Source organism: Macrobrachium nipponense, chromosome 19, assembly GCF_015104395.2.
Source record: "Macrobrachium nipponense isolate FS-2020 chromosome 19, ASM1510439v2, whole genome shotgun sequence".
Lineage (NCBI taxonomy): Eukaryota > Metazoa > Arthropoda > Malacostraca > Decapoda > Palaemonidae > Macrobrachium > Macrobrachium nipponense.
This window is the reverse complement of record NC_061088.1, coordinates 64,536,388-64,560,871: the sequence shown is the minus strand read 5'-3', so window position 1 is coordinate 64,560,871 and position 24,484 is coordinate 64,536,388. Positions and strand designations below refer to the sequence as shown.

At 41.2% G+C, this 24,484-nt stretch overlaps 1 protein-coding gene across 5 annotated transcripts in view; it reads left to right on the top strand.

The window, feature by feature from the left end:
• LOC135217648 (protein cereblon-like) overlaps nt 1-24,484 on the top strand; it is a 191,230-nt gene that overhangs the window by 140,890 nt on the left and 25,856 nt on the right. For all 5 annotated transcript variants that reach the window (XM_064253625.1, XM_064253647.1, XM_064253632.1 and 2 more), the window contains exon 3: nt 3,575-3,654. In XM_064253625.1, coding sequence (XP_064109695.1) covers nt 3,575-3,654 — 80 coding nt within the window. The remainder of the gene's footprint in view (nt 1-3,574; nt 3,655-24,484) is intronic.

Sequence of the window (24,484 nt, the reverse complement as noted above, 5' to 3'; positions counted from 1 at the left end):
CGGTTACCAGCGATCCGGTTTTATGGCGCTTGTCTAGTGCCATTAAATCGGCAATTTGTGGCGCCATAACGGGATGAGCCATAAGAACAAGGGTTCTTATGGCACGCCATAAGGGTGCTTATGGTTATCGGCGCCATGAGTGCCCTTATGGCCCCATAAATCACTGAGTTGCAGTTAATGGTGGTTTTCGCTTATCGGCACACCCCTGGGAACAGGGACTGCCTGTATTCCTATAGTTGATTAGGAAACTATCGATTTCTACAGTCAGAGGGTATAGGTTGATGCTTAGTTCTGCGTTTAAACATAGAGCATTAGACTTGTCCTCCAACCAACTCATCGCTGACCTTATTAAATCGTTCAACACAGAAAATAAAGAGAATCCGCCCATTATAGCCTGGTGCCTAGATGTCGTACTCAAGTGGCTTTCAGGTTCCAATTTTGAACCTCCAAAATGCTTCATTTAGGGTTTTGTGCAAGGAGATGCAGTTTGCTCATTGTCCCTTAACTTTCTTGTGAAGAACGAGGACCCGTCTAAGCCTTGGCCTTGCTCTTTCATTATCAAAAATCTTGCTGACATATTGGGTCCGGAAGAGGAAGAGAGACTCCTGTGCCTAGTAAGATCTTTAAGACACTACCTGCACAGGACCGACAATATTAGAGGGGCCTTCGAACCAACTTCTGGAGTTACCTCAAGATCATAGAGATGGTGTTGAAAACTGCAATACGTTAGAACCTTTATCCGTGGCTGGCATGGTGTTGGGGGTGGAAGCATAGGAAACTTATTCCTTTGCTTTCCACTTGCCTTGAATGAAGTTTTTATGTTTTTTGGGAAGTCTGGGGATACAAGTTACCTGGTGTACCCCCCCTTTCATAGGCTTTTGTGTTTTTGGGAAGTCTGGGGGTACAAAGTATTGGGTGTAACCCCCCCCCCTTCCATAGTTTTAATGGTTTGGGTATTGGTGGCTTTTAAGTTTGTGGTGTAGGTAATTTTATTCGTTGGTATTTTTCTGGTCTCTCCCAGGGCAAGGGCAGCTTGTAAACTTTGTTAGTATACGTTGTACATACGTACATCCTATGCTGCAAAGTTTCCACTAATTTAGGGGTGACCCTTGGCTCTACTGCCATGCCCACTACTAGTTGAGAGAAAGTGCCAACCAGAGGCAGTAATCACCTGCAGCAGCTCTCTCAACAGGTAAGGAAACAAACAGGCATCTTTTGTAATGCTTGCAAATTTTCTATTTTCAAAATCATTAGTACTAATTATGCATTTGAATAAATATATCCATGCTTTTCCCACCACCTTACAATGTGGAATCAGCTACGTAATTACTAGGTAAGTTACATATACAAAAATGAAATTTTTCATGATAAAAGAATGTTTTGCATATATACTTATCATGTAATTACATGAATGCAGCCCACCCTCCTCCCCAACTATGGAAACAAATGATGCTCTTTGCTATTTTGTTTCCCTAAGTCCCTGATATTGGGCAGGTCCTATTCACCTACACACAAACGAAAGAAGTGCCTTAGCACAAATTTTGAATTTTAAGCTGCCGTAGGTAACAGAGCCATGGCTATGTAGTAATTACCTGGTAAATATATATACAAAACGTTTTATTATAAAAATGTCATATTTTTGGTCCTTCCTTGCTTCGAGACTGGCGATGGCATTGGGTTTGGAAGGTTGGGAGCTAGGTAATGTAGTTGCTAGAAGAATTGGACAGGTAATAGGGAAAAAACAGTCATAGGCATAGAAAGAGTGGATACATCGGGAGAACCATGGCTACCTTCGGCTCTAGCAGCCGTCTTTATCTGTCTATTTCTTTCAAGTTTGAATGAGTAGTGAAAAGTCTTCCACCTCCCCTGATCCCAGTCCCTACACTCTTACAAGTTGGATAGCAGAGCAAATTTGCCTTCTAAAATGACAGCAAATAGAATGAGTTATACTATTTGGATGATGTAAGTCTCGTATTGCAGCCTTTGCTGCAAAACCAGATATGTACCAGTCGAACTAGAGTCAGACATAATAAAAGTCACAATCTGGAAAAGTCAAATCTTAATAAGATAATAATTAGCATGAAAGCTACCAAAGGAAAGAATACTTCAACAAAGACGGCGATAGCCACAGCCATCCGGAGTAAAATCCAACCAAAGCTGCTCAAATAACTAATGATCAGTTGTTGACAGGCAGAAATGAGTTTAGCTCTTCAACTGTGTTGTACCTATGTATTCTTCCTTGAAAGTGGGTGGATTGAGTTACTTACACCAAAACAATAGTGCTACCTCGAATTTCAAAATTGAAGCGGCTGCTATGTTAAGAAACTAATAGCTATGTTCGTAGTTAATACTTGGTAAGATACTTATATAAAACAGTGCATTTTGGTTATCACTAAGCATTTTAACTTTATGATGAGGAGCGAAGGACATCTCAAATACAGTTGTTATTTTTCAACTTGCAACACCAGTGAAATTCTTCAAGCGATTCCTGGAACAGTCCGTGGTAAGCCGTTGATGAGATGGTTTAGAACACTTCATCATTAAGTAGGTCACTCAGGTGAAGTGAGCTGAAGAACCAAACGCATCAACCGGCTTTAAATGAGATAGACAGTAACACGTCTTATCTTAAAGGCGGTAGGAAAATAACTGATGGGTCACAGGTAGCCGTGGGCATTCTGGGTATACATGCCCTGTGACCTGGTATAGATGCCATTAGTCCCTGGATCTCACAAGTGTAATTTTAATTCTACCGGTTTCCAGCTTGGCGCTAGTAAATCCTAATGTTAAGACCTCAGGTTTGTTAGTTATGAAAAATACAAATTAGTTACAAATTTGGTATGTTTGGTGCTTAAACACAACATTCAAAGTAGTAATTATAGTTGCATGTTTTCAAATCAGTCACTTTACTTTAGGGGTCCTCCTTCCAACCCCTAGATAACAAATTCATGTCTCCTTCAACATACCAAAGAAATAATTGAGAATGAGTACTTACCCTTTGTATGGAGGTTGTAACTTGGAAAGTTGACCTTCATTCATTATTAAGTTTATTAAGTATGAATTCCACAGTTTCTCAGCCATGCCTGTTGCAAATTTGAGGCTTGAATAAAAGAAGAGCTTTGTGTATTTGAAACAAGATTATTTCAAATTTAGTACTATCACAGCATTATGTCCATGCATGGTTTACTTAAAAAGTAGTCCATATTCTGTGTTATTATTGCCAGAAAGAATGCAGTTTTAAATTTAGCCTGCTGTAGAGTTTGAAGTAAACACTGGATACTTTAATTAAATTTACAAATTTTTTTATGAACTATGTGAATGTTAGATTCAGTATTTTTAAATCCTAACTTTTGAGATTTGTCACTTTTTTTTTTTTCCAATGAACTGAAATGTGTTGACTGTTGCTAGCCCACTGACCATGCATGATCTGATGGATTGTTGCTATATGTGTTGTGTTATACACTGTGTTAAACATTAAGTTTCTCTTTATTTAAATTACAGTACAATAGTATTTGAATTTTTACTTTTCATGAAAACTTTTGCAACCATTGTCCGACTTGTTGTATTTACCTCACAGTGGTATAGTGAGCATACCTGGTTTCCTGGATATTCATGGAAAGTCTGCATATGCCCACGTTGCAGAGCCCATCTTGGCTGGTAAGATTACATGTTAGTGACATACCGTATATACTCACGTAACACGCGATCTCGCATATCATGCGACCCCCAAATTTTCACCCTTAAAAAATTATTTTATCATGTATCACATATCATGCGAGTTAAATTTACGAGACCAAATAACAATGGCCTAACCTCTTTTTCTCCTCTTTATCTATTCCATTTTTAAGTTAGGTTAACCCCTTTTCTTCCATCTCTTAATCTATACCATCTTCTCTAGTTAAGTTTAAAAAAGTACAAGAGAATGCCAAAAGTATCGGTAGTAATGATATACTACTTGTTTGGAAAATGCATACAACCAGAAACAGCTGATTTCATACAATCAACTTACCTGTCAGATATATACATAGCTAAGACTCCGTCGTCCCCGACAGAAATTCAAATTTCGCGGCACACGCTGCAGGTAGGTCAGGTGATCTACCGTCCTGCCCTGGGTGGCAGGATTAGGAACCATTCCTGTTTTCTATTCATATTTTTTCTGTTGCTTGGAATGTAAACAACGTTTGCAGTTCCTCCTGACTTGATTTTTGGATTTCATCGCCATCGATCTTCTGGGCTATCTTTTGCAGGGAAGTACTGGATCTTTGGTTCGGCATACGCATATTAATTTGTTTTAATAACTTTGGCTTCGAAAATTTCGAAGAATTGTTTACATGTAACTACCGAACTTTTCGGTAGACACTCACATAGTTTGCAAGAAGGAAAATTTTAATATTTATTCATAATAACGTGTAGTAAATGTTAGAATTGATTGAGCTAACTTCCTTCTTGAGGAAGTCAGAAATAGAATAGTTACGCTTCCTTTAGAAGTTTTTATAGCTCTCGTACTAACGAGCAGTTAGAGCATTAACAATACTAGTAGTGTTGTATCCTCATCTTCTTACTTCACAGAATCTTCAAATTCATATTGCAATTTGAAGACAAAGGAATGTAGCTCAAAATACGAGCTATTGAAAGGTAAGAAGTGATTTTAGTGTTAGTGCAGTGGAGGGTGCGTTCTGATCGGCTCTGTTTCGCTCCCAGGCCTAGACCTCTTCCAAGCTCACATACCCAGAGGAGAAGGAAAGTCGAAAGCCTTACGGAGGTTATGGAGAATCCCCACCGATCAGGCGTCCCCTCGGCAGGATCTGTAGAATGTCCCAGACTGCCAAGTTCGCCATTGGAAAGGCGTCCTAATTAGTAGAGGGTGCGTTCGATCGGCTCTGTCTCGCTCTCATGCCTAGACCTCTTCAAACTCACAAGCCCAGAGGAGAAGGAAAGTCGAAAGCCTTACGGAGGTTATGGAGAATCCCCACCGATCGGGCGTTCCCTCGGCAGGATCTGTAAAACGTCCCAGACTGCCAGGGATAGCCATTGGAAAGGCATCCTTTAAAAAGTGCGTCTCTTCTTCCGTTTCTTCATCTTACATCCAAAAAGACGAAGAATGTACATGTTTGGAGTTCGGACGATCTGGCTCGTTCTCTGAAAACTAAGAGAACACTGACTCACTGAGCGAGAGGCTGAGAGCCAGCCAGCAAGCTAGCGCGAGCCACGTTCCAACAGCCAGCAGCGAGCCGCGTTCCAACAGACTAGCGCGAGCCGCGTTCCAACAGACTAGCGCGAGCCTCGTTCATACAGATAAACGCGAGCCGCGTTCCAGCAACTGAGTGCGAGCCGCGTTCCAGAACTTTTTTCTTGGCGCAAGGCGCCTTCAAAGAGAAAACAGACGGCTAGACTGAGGAGCCTTATAGTAGAGTGGCAATCAGAAGGAATGCTTCCATTGAACGTTTACTGGCAAGAGGCTCGTATAACAAGACTAGAGGCGCTCGGATCTATCAGGGCGCACGGGACCTTCCACGCAAGCGGAACGCTCCAGGAGCGAGTCTCCTTTCTAGCGTGCGGAACATTCCAGGCGCGCGGAACTATCCTGACACCAGGCGCTAGGCGCAAGGATCCAGACGCCAGGCGTCAGAAGATTCCAAAATCTTCATTTGAGAGAGAGGTCAGTCGCGAGACTCCTCTTTGAGTTTTTTTAACTTGAGCAACTTTCCCCTGGCAAATGTGCAAGATGTCGCACAGGCGGCCGTTGCTTTTGTCAGAAGGATTCTGATACTAAGAGAAGCCCCTTTTCATTATTCAGAAGACTCCTTTGTTAGGCAGTTCCTCTCAATGCGGACTCTCTCCTTCATCCATGCTCTTCCATCGTTTTGAGGAGGCAAGAGCTTTGGGAGTTTTTCTTAATAAGAATCTCATCGACGTTTGGGTATGATGGCGGATAGGAAATATCTACTTCCTTCCGTAAACCCTAGTGATGAACAGGAATTCTGTCTCTTCCGCGATTTATGAGGAAATCACGAAGATTTAAAGAGTTCCTGGATTAACTTCCTTCCTTAAGGATATATATATACTCTTTCTATCGTTCTATTAACGAAAAGAACGAAGATAGTAGAAGGTAGTAGAGTTTCTGCTGTATGAGAATACGATATGGTCAAATCATAAACACATACCGTAGTTACTTCTTTTCTGTGCAACTCAATTACCAGTATCCTTCTACGACTTTCCTAGGAAGGACTACGCTTAAAGGGATTGTTAAGACAACACCTACTTAGCTTCTAGATTTATCGAAGTCTTGTTTCGCTTAAATTTATGCTTTAATAAAAGAACTTCCTGAAGTTCGATAATAATTTTATAAAATTCCTTTATTAAATGGAGTAGCTGGCAACTCTGGAAGAGTAAGGCCAGACGGCTAACGGGGACTGCTTTCGCTGAGAGCCTGAGACCAACGCAGTACGCCAGTTACTGTCAGTACCATGTAGGTGTCAGTCATGAGCGGTTGGGTGTATCTCTCTCTCCTGCGGGATGGAATAACTATCTGTATCTCTCCCCTACAATCGCGGTCTTAACCTCGGATGGAGGGGATAGTTAAGCTAACATAAATAAAATATTGTATGCCTTTTGCTAAGAAGCTTTCAATAAGAGAGATAGTACAACCTTTCAATGCTGTTTACTGTTGGTAACATTATTAAAGGATTCTATCGCAGCAGAACATTATATTATGTAATGCTCTCAGGCTTACGAAAGCATAGCTTATTAGAGTACCTGCTCAGAAGAAGAAGGATGAGTCGGATGGGAAACATTCTCTTTGGGCAGAACTTGTTTCCCTGAATGGACTATACTACGTATATAAAGCTTTTTCCTACTAAGAACGGAATTAACATGTGAAATGATGTCGGGTACCATAAAGGCACAGGTGTTCTGGCACATAACATAAAAAGAATTAGAAGGAAGCGCCAGTCTGGCGCAATGTGCCAGTGCCACCTGCGCAATGCTCCAGAAGCGCAACCTGGCGCAATGCCCTCCAGAAGCGCCAGCCTGGCGCAAATTTGCGCCAGAAGCGCCAGCCTGGCGCAGTGAGCCAAGAGCACCATCCAAGATTTTCTCGTTTTAGCGAGTTATTAACCTAAGAGTCCAGTAGCCTCTCGGACACCAGGCTCGGTAACGGCAGGATTCTTTCCTGATTTCGTTACCCATTTAATCATTTAGGCCAATTCCACGACTCTCTCATATCGCAAAGAGCATCGAGAATCTCTTTTTTCGCTCCTATTCGCGTTAACAAAGAGATCCTTCTCGATCGACGATAATAACTGTTAACATGTTTAACATTTATTGGAAAGAGTTGTGAGAACCTTCGGAAAGTCTTCTTCATAGATCTCTCAGTAAGGTAGAAGACGAACAGGCTTCCTATAGACTGCTTCCTTTTCCTCGAACCAAGAGAGGTAGCAATATACGCCATCTTTATTTTTTTTTTAGAAAGGGGAATAAACTTTAGTCTTTTTTCCCCTAAATATAAATTATTTGCAGAATTTAAGATAAAGGGCGTCAAAGAAAGAGAAGATAATATTTTATGCCTCATTTTGGCCTTAGAGAGGTTGGATTCACAGAGGTCACGTTCTTCTCACAGCATGTTTTGGAAGTCTTTTCCAAGACAGTCTGAATATTCTATCAGCATCTATTATAAATGGACCTTAACAACCTCTCCACTCTGAGTCTGTCTGCGTGCAGACTGTCCAGAAGTGGACATGAATGAGAGGATTTTTCAAGGTAAATGACAATAGTCATGGACAAGATATAGAATTGCTGCAGATTGTGCTAGAGGGAATGAGGAAACTGTCCTCTTCCGATACCTCTGTGAACCACATAGCGGTTTTTTTCTTCCCTTTCAGAGGGAAGAATCACCTTTGTATATATCTGTTATCAAAGAACGCAGTAAAAGGCTATACTCTGTCTCTATAAAGGGATTGGAGATAGCAGAGGATTAAGATCTTCGGGATCTTATACGATACCTCAATATGACAAGAGTAGGATATCATGTACTTCTAATGGGATCTTTTTTGTGGCCACAGATTCTATGTTCCGACAAGATGGAACTGCTCCTCATCAAACTTCTTTGAGAAATTTTTATGAGGGAATTCTTTGTTTCTCTTGGTCCCAAACGATCAAGAAGACAAGTGAATTTTTTTTTGAGCATTGGAATCTCGCATCAGATTCTATGGAGATTAGGCAATGGGTTCTTGCCAGCATAGTATGTCTGGCAAAAGAACTAAAACCTCCTATTCCTGATTCAATGTTTTCAGATAGAGTTTTCGTTGTCCAGGCAGGGTACTTACGTTTTCATCTACAGTAGAATGGTTAAAACGTTTGCCTACAGAGTCTTTGGAATGCGATGACGGCTCGAAATGCTTCCCAGAAGGTGTTCAGAGGGATACAATAAGGAGCTAGAAATCAGGAGTACTCCCAATTTCAGCTCGGAGTCTCCTTCGACTTCCAAGCTTCTTCCCTTCCTTCGGACAAGGATAGGGAAGATTCTGCAACGAGAAGCCTCTTCAACAGGTAAGAAGAGATCTCGTGAGCAAGGGAAGTACTCAAGAAGGATCCTCCTCGGAGGAAGACTTATCTCTCATACTGTTAGATATCCTATCGTATACTGGATGTAGCTGACTACAATCACCTCCCCTTGCCTGAGAGGCCAAAGCTCAAAGTGGAAGAATTTCTTCCACCCTTCTCCAGTCTTGTGATTTACTATTGTGGATGTTCAGGACTTTGGGACAATGTAGCGCCAACCAGGAGCCTTATGCTAAAACAGGCGTAAAAAACGCCAGAGGCAGACAGCCCCAAGAACACTGTCATTGTCTGATGAGGAGAAATACTGGGCCTACAACCTGACACAGATGCGCTAGATGCGAACATATAGGACAGATAAGTGTCCGATGTGGACATTGCCAGACATCCTCGAGACTCTACCAAGCTCGAAGCTCCGGCAAGTGGGGAGGAGCCAACCAGGCGCGAGGTGCCAGGCAGGAGCGAGGCGCCAGGCAGGCGCGAGGTACCAGCCAGCCGCGAAGCTCCAGGCAGGCGCAAGGCGCCACTCCAACCTGGCGCGAGACGCAGCCAGGCCAGCGCGCCAGCAGGCGCAGCAGCGCCAGGCGCAAGCCAGGCTCTAGGCGCAAATCTCCAGCTAAGGCGCGAGGCGTCAACCAGATGCGAGGCGCCAGTCAAGCGAAAGGTACCAGACAAGCGCTAGGCGCCAACCAAGAGCGAAGCACCAGCCAGGCGCGAGGTTCCTGCCAGGCTTCAGGCTTCAGTCGGGAGAGATCCATTTCAAGAAAGCCCTGGTCTTCTTTGAAACATGGAGATATCCTAAGCACTTCATAAGTGACTTGATTCCTTCAAACAGCTGAGAATTAAAAGCGCAGGAAGTGCGCGCTTTTGCAAATTCTTGTTCTTTACATAACAATATGTCATATAAGACATATTAGCTGTGTTGTACAGTAGAGGCAACTCTGTGTTGACTTCTCATTACACAAAGGATGTCAAGTTAACCTATGAGAGATCCTTCTCTTTTGGTTTATACGTTTCTGCGGATACGTTACTGGGATAAGGAGCCGACACTGATCCTTAACTTTGAGTTAAAGTTTTTTAACTTAGTGAAATTATTGGGGTTTTTGAAAGGAGTGTGGGGATAACTCTTTTCAATTTGAGCGCGAACCCTCGTGTTAGGATCAGGTGATCGGGATCGGTGTTGCGCTCCTTCATAAGGTGTATTGTCATAGAAGTGGTCCAGTACCCATTGACAAAGTCCTTTCAGGCTGCCGAGTAAGCGGTTCATACCCCATCGGCAGACCCACAAGAACTCTTAGCCATAGATCACATATCTTGCTAAAGTCTTGAGGTGATGCAGACTACCGGGCAACAGCCACGAAGTCTACCACCTATCAGATAGGAACCAAGGTTATTTATACCTACAACATATGTTGTTTACCTGTCTATTCCATGTTAGCTGTCTCTTACCCTCCACCAAAGGGTGTCAATCAGCTATGTATATATCTGACAGGTAAGTTGATTGTATGAAAATGATATTGTTATAATACAATAAAGTTTCATACATACTTACCTGGCAGATATATACGATTAATGGCCCACCCAGCCTCCCCGCAGGAGACAGGTGGAAGAGAAAAAATATGAATAGAAAACGGGAATGGTTCCTAATCCTGCCACCCAGGGCAGGACGGTAGATCACCTGACCTACCTGCAGCGTGTGCCGCGAAATTTGAATTTCTGTCGGGGACGACGGAGTCTTAGCTATGTATATATCTGCCAGGTAAGTATGTATAAAACTTTATTGTATTATAACAATATCATTTTGCTATGAACAACCAATCCGATAACAACAGCCTTTTTGCTTGCATTTCAACCATCGTACGATAGTAAAAAATTATCACAGTTATGTTACAAATGACGTTAAGGAGAATAGGACTGATATATTTTTACATTACATGTAGTAGACGGCTTACTACCGCAATTGGTTATGACCAACCAGTCACAAATCGATTAGGACATAAGTCAGCCCGTGTTAATTTTCCGTAAGAATATTATACTAGCCTACCCTACACTAGGGTAATCAGTACCATCTTTACATATAGAGTAGCCTAGGCTACACTACACAGTATACTTTATACATATATGGCATAGTAATTATTAATTACAGCTAATTCTCTGGGTTCAATGCACATTCGCTTGTGATAATTCTGTACAAACAACATTTAACAAGTAAGCCTTGTGTATACGATGACGATATCATGGTACATATAACGTATATATACGAATACAGTAGCCTAGGCTTCAGTATACTGTATACTACATATATGATATAATTTAGTAATTTATTAATATAAGCAATTTTGGAGGTTCATTGCATTCTGACTATGACATATCAGTAGAAAAAATGGGCACGAAATGGGAATCAGATGCAGACCGACATTGGCTTATCTATTTGAGCGATACCAGGCTGCTGACTGCTAGTATATTTACCAAATATGAGCAATGAATATGCATCTTTTCTGTGATTCTTTTTTAAAAAGTTATACATTACAGTATCCAATAATATTTCATGTATTCTCATATTATATCATAAAATACTAACAAAGCAAAATCAGCTGATGGCGAATACGAGTTTATTTCTCTGTATTTAACTCAATTCGGTGTGAATTGCCTTTCTTCTAGTTAGTGTAAAATATCAAGATACTTTACTTATACGTATAAGACAAGGTCATTTGTAAGTTTTTTTCTCGTTAACAGATTGCGTTGTGGGCATGTTTATTTGTAAAAATATTACGTGATTCCGTCCACTATTTTCACTTCATTTCATCGTAGTACGAACCTTTAATGTTACGGTACTTATCATTTATCAGCGTGAAAACAACATTAAAATGTGTTCTTTGAAGACCTGAAGTTTTGATTAAAATTATTGTCTCTCAATTTTATCTACAGTTGTGTTTAATGGAGTTTACTGGAGTTATATCTTTGTTGCCAATGCACGATAATAGTACTAGCATATGAGTGAAACTCGCAAACTTCGGTATAGTACCTTCAAACTCGACCGTAAACAAAATGAGAGAAGTGTGTTTTAATCAAAACTATTGGACATGAAAAGAACACATTTTATAATTTTCACTCCAATAAAAGATAAATACATAAAGCTTGCAGAATTCTGATGAGATAAAGTGAAAATATCGAACGGAATCTTGATTTTTGTTTACACAATAAACATGCCCTCAACGCCATCTCCTAACGAAAAAATAACTAAATTTCGTTCACAGAGGATACGTTTTTAAGTGATATTTCCACTTAAAAACACTTTGTATAACGTAAAATAACCTTGTCTCATATAAATAGATTATCTTGAGATTCATTTGCAACAACTAGAAGCACGAAAATTGCTCTGATTTGAGTTCAACACAGCAAACACAAACTTACTTGCAATCGCCCTCTGCTGATTTTCAAACCACAACATGATTGCTATGTTTGTATTTTATAATACAAACAATTACTAGTAATATGAAAATACATATAATACTATTGGATGCAGTGAAGTAAAACAACTTTTTAAAAGATCCATGGAAAGATGCATATCCATTATGTTTGTATTTTATCATACAATACTAATATATGATTATTATACATACTCAAATTTTATATCTCATGTAAGATGCAACCTGCTTAAAATCAGCTTCAAAATTAGGACTTCAAAAGTCGCATGATACGCGAGTATATAAGGTAACTGAAATAAATAATTTTCTAATGTTGTGTATTAGTGTAATTCATTAGCTTTTTATGAAAAGTAGTTTTAATTAGATGTAAATAGATTTTATATTTAAATAAGTTGCAATGAAAATTTTAATGTATATTTTTGTGTAAGGAACTTACCAAGTGATTAAATAGCTAAGAATTTCCAAGTACTGGCAGCTAAAATTTGAAAATTGCAGTAGCGATTCATTTTTGTTTTGGCCACCACTCAAGGGGACTTTTCAGGGCTTATCGAGTCTTCTCGAAGATTGGCATTTGTGGGTGTGAAAGTAATGTTTTCTTCAGCCGAGATTGACCACCACCTTTGAAATCTGTTTTAAGATTTTCAAAGTCACTAGTTTTATGGATTGGATTATCAGTGTCCTTGGTAAGAAGATTCAGGATGCTTCTTCATTTTCTCCTACGGTTTCCTCCAACCTCTTGGCAGTTCTCTCGTGCCTTGGAGAGAGGCATTAGGGACAGTTTCCATAAAATCGCTTCTACCTTTGCGATGTGCATCCTTAAAAAGTGTGAATTGTGGTGCTCCTTCATGGTTAAAGGAATGACTTCAGCTCAGAAATCAGCTCTCCTTTTCTTGCAACTAGTTCTCTACTTCCTTTTTCCTCAGGATGTGGTGAAAATGCAACAGTTGCCCTTTCTTGTTGTCAAACAGAGACAGCAACCCAAGACATGAGGAAATGTCCACTTTTCAGCCAAAGCAGTCAAGAAAAGAAGTTGTCCTCCAACCCTACCCCTAAAAAGGGAAAACAATCTTTTCTATGCATTGGTAGGTGTCAGACGCCTTTGTTTCTGGCAAGAATGGAGTAGAAGAGGAGCAGAACAATGGTAAGTAGAGGTCTTCAGAGTAGGAGACTATTCCTTTTGTCAACTATCCACCCTTAGTCAAGCAACCCATCACATTGACGGCATACTCACTTGGCTCAGAGAAGTATTTCGCTCTGGCTGAAGAGGTCTCTGCCGTTCTCCTAAAAGAAGCGATTGAGAGAGTGGAGGACCCAGTTTGAGAGCTTTTACAGTTGACTGTTTGTGGTCCCAAAATCATCAGGTGGCTGGAGGCTAGTGCTAGAGGTAAGTGCACTGAATGTGTTTGTTTTGAAGACAAAGTTCAAAATGAAGACAAATCCTTCGATTCTTGCTTCCATCCACAGAGAAGACTGGATGGTCTCGATAGACATGTAAGACGCATATTTCCATGTCCACATACATCCGGACTTGAGGAAGTGTATATACCTGAGATTTGTCTTCAAAGATCAAGTCTTTCAGTTTTGGGCCCTTTGCTTCAGATTGACAACAGTGCCACAAGTTTTCACTCACATACTTGCTCCGCTAGTGAGTTGGCTCCATCTGAAGGGGGTCAACATCACCCTTTGTCTGGATGACTGGCTCCTTCACTCTTTGACAGGTCTAAGCTGCAGGGGAGATTTACAGAAGACGTTGTTGGCTCGAGAGGGTCAGTCTTCTAATCAACCAAAACCAACTAGTCTCGACTCAACAGATGGTGTATTTGGGAATAACTCTGGACTCTTCATTTTCAGGCTTTTCCCTCCCCAAAGAGAGTAAAGTCATACCTTCACACAGTGGACCAATTCCTCTCTTCCAAAGTGCTCTGCCAGAGATTGGATGAGCTTCCTTGGAACTTTGTCTGCTATCGAGCAGTTCATTTTGCTGTTGGAACTCCACATGACGGCCCCACAGTTTTGCCTTTGGTCTCAGTGGAACAGAATAACGTTCTCAGATGATTTTGTGTTCACGATCTCGCAAGAAATCAAACAACATCTGCTTTGGTGGAGATCAAACGAAAGACTGCTGGAAGGAAAGTCCCTATCCTCTCTGAACCCAGAGCTCAGCTTGTTTGCAGATGCATCTGACAAAGGTTGGGGAGCGCTGCTGGTGAACAGAGAAGTTTCAGGGATGTGAAACTTGGTTCAAAAGTCTTGGCACATCAACCTGAAAGAGTTGAAAGCAATGGGGTCGCAAACTTTTCCTCCAGAAGTGCGAATTCAGATAGTGGCGGTAAACTTGGACAACACAACAACCCTCTCGTACATTTCCAACCAAGGAGGGACTCACTCTTTCTCGCTTTGCGAGGCAGCGAGAGACCTTCTCCCTTGGGCCCACACGAATCACCTCAAGCTGGTGACAAGGTTCATGCAGGGCAAGATGAACATGTTAGCAGACCAACTTGGTCGACACAACCAAGTCTTTCTTACAGAATGGACTCTGGATCCAGCAGTCTTTGGAAGTTGTGGGGAAGACCTATGATCGACTTGTTTGTGACCGCCAAACATCATTGGCTTCCACTTTATAAAGTGGAAGCTGATGATTTTTCGTGGCACAAACAAGTCTATCATAAGTCTTCCTCACAACCTCCGAAGACTGCTGGACCCAGAGTCCATTCTGTAAGAAAGACTTGTTCGTGTTGACTGAATTGGTCTGCTAACACGTTCATTTTGCCCTACATGAACCTTTTCACCAGCTTGATGTGATCCAGTGGCATGGGCAGTGGATGCTATGCTCCTGAGCTGGTCAAACAAGGAACTTTATGCCTTTCCACCCTTAGAAATAATATAGGAGGTATTACAAAAGTTCCAGTCACAGAAGAATGTGTCAATGATCCTCGTTGCCCCATTCTGGCCGTTCAGGGAATGGTTTCCAGACCTGATAAGTTGTTAGCAGATTTTCCCATGTTATTCCCCCTGAAGACGAAAACTGCTCAGACAATCACACATGCTCAAGTTCCACCAAGGATTATCTACACTGGCTCTGGCAGGGTTCAGACTGTCTTCCGACTCCTCGGAGCAAAGAACTTTTCGAGAGCGGCTGCAGTGACAATTTCGAAGTGTAGAATAGTCATCCTCCAACATCTACCAGAACAAGTGGTACATTTTCTGCCCTTGTTGCAGAAGAAATCAAGTCTCTTCTTTTTGAACATCAGTGACAGAGATCACTGTTTTTCTTCTATATCTAAGGACTTCGAGAAGGATGTCTTCTTCCATAATTAAAGGATATATGCTAGGTTCTGTTTTGAGGCGCAGAGGCTTAGACTTATCTTCAAATCAAGACTTATTGGACTTTATATAGTCATTCAATACCTGCAAATGTAAGGATTTCCAGCAGGTCTCATGGAATTTAGAAGTACATAGTCCTTAAGTGGCTGTCTGGGCCTCCTTTTGAACCTCTAGCTTCTGCTTCCCTCAGGAATTTGACCAGAAAGACCCTTTGCCTGGTAGCCTTAGCCTTGGCCAGAAGGGTGAGCAAAATTCAAGCCCTCAATAAAAGAGTTGGGTTCTCTAATGGCAATGCTTTAGTCTCATACACTTTAGGTTTTCTCCCTAAGAACAAGAATCGTACAAAACTTTGGCCTCGTCCTTTTACTATCAAGAACTTATCTAGCATAGTAGGAGTGGAAGATGAAGAAAGGTCTGTTTGTCCAGTGAGAGCTCTGAAATTTTACATTCACAGGACAAAAGGCATTAGAGGAACTTCCAATGGCTTGTGGTGTTCTGTTAAGGAACCCTCTCATCCTCTTTTTAAGAATGCTCTATCATTCTTTCTTAGAGATCTCTTTCTGGAATCACATTCCCAGGTAGAAGTGGAGGCTTTACCTATCATGAAAGTAAAGGCTCATGAGATTAGAGCAGTGGCTACATCTCTGGCCTTCAGATATAATCTTTCGTTGGCTTCCAATCTCCAGTCCACATACTGGAAATGTAAGTTAGTCTTTGTGATACATTACCTTTGAGAAATTGAAACTATTTTTAATGATAACAGTACCTTGTGTCCGTTCGCGGTGGTTGCCATGGTGCTGGGAAAGGAAGCATAGGAAGCATTCCTTCCTATCTTACTCTTCGCCTTAATAACTGTTGTTGGGTCCTAGGGGAGTCTGGGGTTACTTAGTGCTGGATACCCTCCAGAATTGTTGGCAGGGTGATGGTATTTTTACAGTTATTTGGTGTAGGTGGTTCGTTTTCTGGCTTTTGTTGATGGCCCTGTTCCCATGGCAGGGGCAATGTCTGTGCTCTGCTAGCAATCGGACAAGTCCTCGCTGGAAGGCTCCCACTGTGTAGCAAGTGATCCTTGGTCATGGAACCACACCTCTGCAAGTTAAGATGAGCAGTGCCAGAGGCAGCAACAGGTAAAGCAACAAACATTATGTTAATGCTAGCAACTCTCTATTCTCATCTTATTATCATTAATACTTTGGAATAGCATCATCCATGAATCCCACCTCCTATCAATGTGGGAATCAGCTATGTAATTATTGGTAAGTTACTTATTTAACAATGATATTTTTTATAATATAATGAGATTTTATGTATACTTGCCAAGTAATTACAGAATGGGAGCCTACCTTCCTCCCCTCTCATAGATGGTAGTGTACAGGCAGTCCCCGGGTTACAACGGGTTTGGCTCACGACGTTCCGAGGTTAAGGCGCTTTTCAATTATATTCATCAGAAATTATTTCCAGGGTTATGACGCATGTTCAAGGGTTACGATGCTTACAATGCTCATCTGGCAGAAGAAATATGACACCAAAAATGCAAAATAATCAATATTTGAAGGTCTTTTTTGATAAAAAAAAATGCAATAAGAATGCAGTTTACATAGTTTTTAGTGCACCCAAAGCATTAAAAGTAAGGTTTTCTTAGGATTTTTTATGATGTTCTGGCTTACGACGATTTTCGGGTTACAACGCGGCTGAAGAATGGAACCCCCGTCGTAACCCGGGGACTGCCTGTATATGTGTACTTACCGAACTATTACTTAATCAAAGCCCTCCCTCCTCCCCACAGGTGGATGGTTGGGTAGAATGAATTGACAACACCTAGTTTGTTATACTTTTATCTGCCTTAAGGGACGGGGGGATATCCTGTCACCTATGTCAGCGATGGTGGCGCCACTGCGAAGTTTGAATTTTGGTCTGCTGTGTAGGGGACCTACAGCTAGGTAATTGTTCGGTTAGTATGTGATAAAATTTCATTTAATTATAAAAATAAAAGTTATAAAATAATATATGTATGGATGTGTATGATTTCCTAACTTTTTTGCAAATCTAAATCTCAGTTTCCAAAATTAAACTTCTTAAGATAGGATGTGATGATGATAATATTTTCTCATCCCTGCTCATCAATTTTATAGAGTGGTATTATGCATCTAATGGTAAATTTTCCTGTACCTTGTGGTTGGTAGTTCAACTCAGGTGTGGAATGGTGTCCATGTTTAGCCCAGCATAGTAGGTCTTGAGGTAAAATGAACAAATTGGTGTTACAATATTTCCTCGTTTTTTTTATTACGTATTAGTATTTTGATTGATTTATGGGTTTTCAGAGAAGTTTATATTATTTGTTACTTCCATTAAAATATTACTTTGTAAAAATCATTCCAGTTTTAGTATTAGTGCATGATTGTTACCTATGTATAAGTAGCAGTCAAAATGTTTTCTCTATGGTTAGCTAATTAGGCTTGTTCTGCATGTAAACAGAAAATTAGCACCAATAAACTTGTACACAGCATTCTTTATGCAAACAAATATAGTAGCTTGCATTGGCTGAGGATTGTTTATATGTAGTGATAGTTAATTGATTAATTGATCATGAATACTACATAGAGTAGGCTAGCCTAGCATAAGGAAAGTCTTGTGTGAGAAATTTTTGCTTGCTAAAGCATCATATTTTTTAGGAGTGTCGTGTTCAAAACATTTACTTTATGAATTAATGTATACTTCCCTTGTGTTTGTATTATATAAGCTTTTGCAATTTAATGTGCATTTTTATATAAGTAACTTACCAAGTAACTACATACATAACTGTAAGTTTCTAACTTTTGTGGCAGCTTGAATTTGAAATTCACAGTAGCGATTCTTTTGTTTTTGGTGTAGGTAACTGACCCCACACACCTTCAGGAAGTATAGGTACAACACAATTGAAGAGCTCAATTCATTTCTCTTGGTCAATGACTGCTGGTTGGTTGTTTGGTCAGCTTTTCTTTGGAATTTTCTCATCAGATGGTTGTTGTTCACACCGAGTTTGGTGAAGTACTCTTTGCTTTGGTAGGTATTCCTGCTAATTATATTAGCTTATTTAGATTGACAATTACTGATTGTGACTTTGATTATGTCTGAATCTAGTTCATCTAGTGTCTGGATTTGCAGTAAAGGCTGCAATACATACCAGACTTACTTCTATCAAACATGACTTATATTCAATTTGTTGCTACTGTAGGTGTCAAATTTGCTCTACCAATCTTACATGTGACGAATGTAAAAACTGGGATCAGGTGAAGTGGAGGATTTTGACTAATTATACTGTACTTGGACAAACTTGAGAAAAGAGGTGATCTGCTCAGCTCACTCGACTTGGCTTGACCAGACAGCTCGGCTCTAACGAATGAACTCTCTGCTCTTGATCGGTGCGGTTCCTTGCCATTACATTGTACCCTCCCTTCCCATGTTGAAGCGAGTTTTCATGGGGTCATCATCTGTTGTCTTTGTCATCTGAAACCTCCTAACCTCCCTTTGAAGAGGGAGGTTAGTTGGTGTCCTAAGAAGGGGAAGGTATTCTCCATCCCTTAAAAAGTCTCACCTGGAGACTTCTAAGGATCTACATCCTTTCCCCGGGGGGAGGAAGTAATTGGCTGTCTCTTAGGCTCACCTGATCCTTCCGGAGTGGGAACCTGGATGCTATCACAAAGTATAGTGTCTTGGGAGCCCCAGGATCGGGTATACTTGTATACGGGTTTCTGCAAGTGTACAACCCACAAAAGGGGTCGTAGATCTACAGTCAGTAATTGGTAGATTTCTCTCCATCATGATAGTGGCACAGGGCGAGAGAAGGGGCCGAGCTGCATTGGTGGCTCAGACCCACCTGTGAAAGCCAGGAATGGCTATTCTTCCGGTGCAAAGATCAATGTCGCTGTTCCTCGGGGCAAGGCATCTGAAGGAGATAGGAGGAGGTCCTCTGTGTTGTCCTCTTTGTGATTTTCTTGTGATAAAACTATTAATAAAACCAGGTATAAGTAATTGTAGTGTTGAGTTTGAACTAACAAATTAGGCGGTTTTCAACATTTTTATAGGGGTTCTAAGTATTCATGGATTCTAGCCATTTGGGAGGGGGTGGTTGTCTGATAGGCATCCCCTGTGAATAAGGGGGTGGTTTATTATAGTCTGTTTCCCCAGGCCACAATAGAGCACGTAACAGCAGAACTTCAGAAAAAATCTACTTAGGATCTGCGGGTGGCATCCTCGAAACATGGTAAAGAAACGGTTTGTGTTTCAACTGTATCGTTTTCATCTAGGACAGTCTCCCCTCTGTAACAGCAGCCTTTTCGTGGTGGCAGAGGTAAGTTTCAGCCAGGCCCACGAGCCAACATTCAGTCAGTGCTATTAGTCAAGAAGACATCGAACAAACCCGCCTCTCGCAAGTGAGGATCCTTCCCTACATGCTCTGGTGGGGTCCAGAATGCATCACTTGTAGCGCAAGTGGAAAGAGAGGAAGGTTGAACCATGGGTATGCAAGTCATCAAAGAAGGGTACTCCATCCCATTCAAATCCTCCCTTAATCCTCCCTTAGCATCCTCTCCCATCAGCTTAGGAGAAATGGACTCAGTTCACTTGTTACCTTTGGGTATTTTAGCCCAAGTTCAATGTCCCATCCAAGACCTGGATCCTTTTTTCTCCATTTACATCGTTATGGACTTCCTTGACTTCCAGGAGCACCCAACATCTCATGATTTTTCAACTTGCCTTGGCACCAGCTCTTGCTACAAGTGTCCGCCAGCTCCCGACCTCCTAGCTCACTTGGTACCCAACTCCTCTGGCACCAGCCACAGCCTGGCACCAACTCATGCTCTAAGTGTCCACCAGCTCCTGAGCTCCTAGCACACCTTGCACCCAGAGGCAGTATCCACCTGAAGTAGCTCTCTTAACTGATAGTAAATGACAAGCTTTGTTTTCAATGCTAGCAACTTTTCTATTCCAAATTCATTACATGACTTAGTGTTTTGGAGTAGAATAGTATGTCCATGATCCCACCTTCTATCAATTTTGATTCAGCTATGTAATCACTGGCTAAGTTACTTATTAAAAATGACATGTATAATAAAGTTTTATATATACTTACCCAGTACAGTGGTACCTCAGGATACGAAATTAATCCGTTCCGAGGCGGCCTTCGTAACCTGAGCTTTTCGTATCTTGAACCGCATTTTACATGTAAATTGCCTAATTCGTTCCAAGCCCTTCAAAAACACTCCAGTAAATTTTCTAATAAAGCTAAATTGACCAATAAACAATGAAATACAACAATTTGGACCATTCAGTACCTAACTTAATACGTACTACTAATATGTACTACATAGTACCTGTAAATAAAGTGTATTAGTGTACATGGTATACAAAAAATACTGTACGTACATACGTACGTATGTAGTAACATGTGGAACCTTACCTTTCGAGTGAGGCTATCTCCGAAAGTGGCGACAGAGGAGGAGGACAAACGGCAGAAAATTGTACGTACGTACACTTAACTTTACAAAACACATTAAAAAATTTCAGGAAACATTAAGACTAAACTTTACGAAACACATTAACAAAACATTAAAAAATTTCAGGAAACATCAAGACTAAACTTTACGAAACACATTAACAAATGGCACAAAACGTTAACACTTAACTTGACAAAAAACTTGAAATTAAATTTTTTTTTCTTTTTTTGATTTTTACTTTTTTTTTTTTTAAACAAAATTTCAATTTTTTCACCACTTTCAACTTTCTGTTTTTTTTGTATCACTTGGATCTTCCTGTTTGCTTATTAAAGGCCTCTTTAAAAAATAACTATCCAAGGAAGATTGCTTCTGCTTGCTTTTGACATTGTTCCTGAAATGACTGAGGCAAACTTCATCGAATTGCGCAAGCATACGACCTGTGTAAGCCTTTTCGGGGTGTCTCTGTTCTACAAATGATTGCACCTTATGAAAAGCAGCTAGAGCATCCTTAATTTCTGCCGTTGTTATAGGGTCGTCCTCCTCCTCCTCGCCTCTGCTAGAGAACTCTTCTTGAACGACGTTATGTTGCATGGCCTCCAACTCCTTCAGGTTATCTGTCGTAAGCTCCTCTTGGTGCTCCTCGAGAAGGTCATTGATGTTGTCCTCGTTGACGACCATCCCCATGGACTTGCAGAGTGCAACGATCTCGTCAAGATCTGATTGCGAAACAGTTTCAGGATCGTCAACTGTTTCTGAATCTGCACCAGCTTCCCCCATGTCGAATCCATCGAAGTCTCGGGCGGATACGGCATCAGGCCAGAGTTTCCTCCATGAAGAATTCAAGGTTTGCCTCGAAACCTCCTACCAAGCTTGATCGATGAGTCGGATGCATGTTACGATATCGAAATGCTTCTTCCAAAATTCACCCAAGGTGAGGTTTGTGGTATCGGTGATGTCGAAACATCTCTCGAAAAGATGTTTCGTATACAGCTTCTTTAAGTTCGACATCACTTGCTGGTACATGGGCTGGAGGAGAGGAGTGGTGTTAGGCGGAAGATAAAGAACCTTGATGAAAGAATACTCCGCTAGGATATCCTCCTCGAGGCCAGGAGGGTGAGCAGGGTCATTGTCCAACAGCAGCAGACATTTCAGAGGCAGGCACTTCTCCTCCAAGAATTTCTTCACTGTTGGGCCGAAACAGAGATTTACCCACCCAATGAACAAAATTCTTGTTACCCAGGCTTTTGTATTAGCCCTCCACATCACTGGAAGCTTCTCCTTTAGCACTCTGTGGGCCTTGAAGGCTTAAGGAGTCTCCGAATGATACACAAGTAGGGGCTTCACCTTGTAATCCCCACTGGCGTTCGAACAAAGTGCAAGCATAAGTCTGTCTTTCATAGGCTTATGCCCAGGTAGCTTCTTCTCTTCCTCCGTGATGTACGTCTGACGAGGCATTTTTTTCCAAAAAAGGCCAGTCTCATCACATTTGAAGACTTGCTGAGAAGTGTAGCCTTCGTTGATTGTCATCTCGTCGAACCTCTTAATAAAGGGTTTGGCCGCTTTCGTGTCTGAGCTGGCCGCCTCCCCATGCCGCACCACCGAATGAATGCCAGTCTGTTTCTGGAATTTTTCAAACTACCCATGAGAAGCCTTGAAATCTGGGGTTGGCGTCGATGTCCCTTCTCCTCCTTCATCTTCGGCCTGGGCAATCAAATCACCAAAAATAGCGCTGGCCTTGTGGGAGATTGCCGTCTCGGTTATCGTATCGCCAGCGATTTCTTTGTCTTTTATCCAGACAAGAAGCAGCCTCTCCATCTCCTCGTGCACGTGGCTCCTCTTGATAGACAAAATAGTCACGCCCTTGGAAGGTGTAGCTGCATTGATGGCTTCCTTCTGCTTAAGGATGGTGCCTATCGTCGACGGATTTCGGCCGTATTCCTTAGCGATCACACTCAATTGCATGCCAGCTTCATACTTTTTAATTATCTCCATCTTCGTCTCCTTAGAAAGTATCCTCTTCTTTCCGTGAACTTCAGCAACTTTCTTGGGACCCATGACTACGTATACTGTACGTAATCAAGTTATGTAGTATTTGTACTAAGGTTCTCACACAACACGATAAAGTAGTACAACGAAATCACTAACACAAATTTACGTTAATAAACGAAATCGTATAGAATGAACGAATTCCGCGTGCGTACACAAACGCTGGTGCGAAGTAGTGGGCGAAGGATGCCTTTACGTAGAGCACGATGGGAGAGATGCTGACCAATAGGAGAGCAGGATCTTATGGTGGTGACTAGCATCAGGAACCAATGGGAGAGCGGGAGGATGGTTGCGAGTCTACTCAGTTGGCGGCGCGCGAGTTTTAAAATTGTTATTGGTGGTCCAGGTGATTCTCGGGACTTTACAGCAACAACCTTTCGTAACCTGAACTATTTTCATATGTAGAGCCAAAAAACTTTCGTATTTGCTTCCGTAACTTGAATTTTTCGTAAGCTGGGACTTTCGTATGTCGAGGTACCACTGTAATTACATGATTGGAGCCCTCCCTCCACCCCTCTGATGGACATTAGGCATAAGGCAGAATGAGGTGTTAGCTAAGTTGTTCCCCATGTATTCGTGGGGGATGCATCCCAGAGCCTCCACAAATAGCTAAAGCCAAGAATATGTACTTAGAACCCTTCTAAAAGTGCTAATAACTGCCTGTTTTGATAGTTCAAACACAAGAAAAATATTATAATAGTTTTATCACAAAAAGTGCATTTAGTCATGAAAATATGAAAATACAGTAATTTGTGAATATTTCTCAATGAAAACTACCGCAAATAGGCGAATTTACCATAAATAATGGGTAGATGTGGTCCAAAGAGAAATCCGGGAATAGATGAGTCCGTGAATCTCGAGAATGTGAATACGTGGGTTCGACTGTATTGTTGTTAGGGGATGGTACCATAGACCTACACTGAGCAATCGAAGTGTTACCTGCAGAATTTGAATTAGGCTGCCATATGTGGAAAAGTAATAGTATGTAATTACTTGGTAAGTATATACACTACAATACTTTATTTCATTATACAAAAATGTCATTTTTCTTAGCAGTCCCATATGCATGGGATGGTGATTCACTAGCTAAATACATAAAAGGCTAGCCTGCTCCTTGAATGCACAGTTTCTAGCTGTAAGGCCAGTGACCCCTTCATTTTCCTATTGGCATATAATTAAAACCATATGCCAGGCATCCAGAGTTGAAACCAAGGAGGTAAAACATTGAAAGCTTTAACACATCGATCATTCCACTGCCATTGATTTCTAATGGTGCTCCTGAGCCCAGGTGAACCTGGTGCTCACTAATGACTAGGGATGCACCTTCCAGAAGGCACTTGCACCCAATTACCCCATTAAAATATTCACATTCATTATATATCCAGCTCTCAAGGCATTACCCACCATCATCTGATCCCCCAGCACTCAAACACCATTTGGTGAACATCAGAAGAACTGCCATGCAGACTATTTCAAGTTGTTATGTCATGTATATGATGAATAAATGTAATCTCACCAAAATTTAAAGAATGTACCTGTAGGAAAGGGCAAGTTGTTTGCAAGTAAAAGTGTATAGGCATAAAAATGTATTTTAGGTTTGTGTTAAACTGTCATTGTTGTACTCTGTCCCTTTTTGTAGTAATCAAATACAGCTCTGCC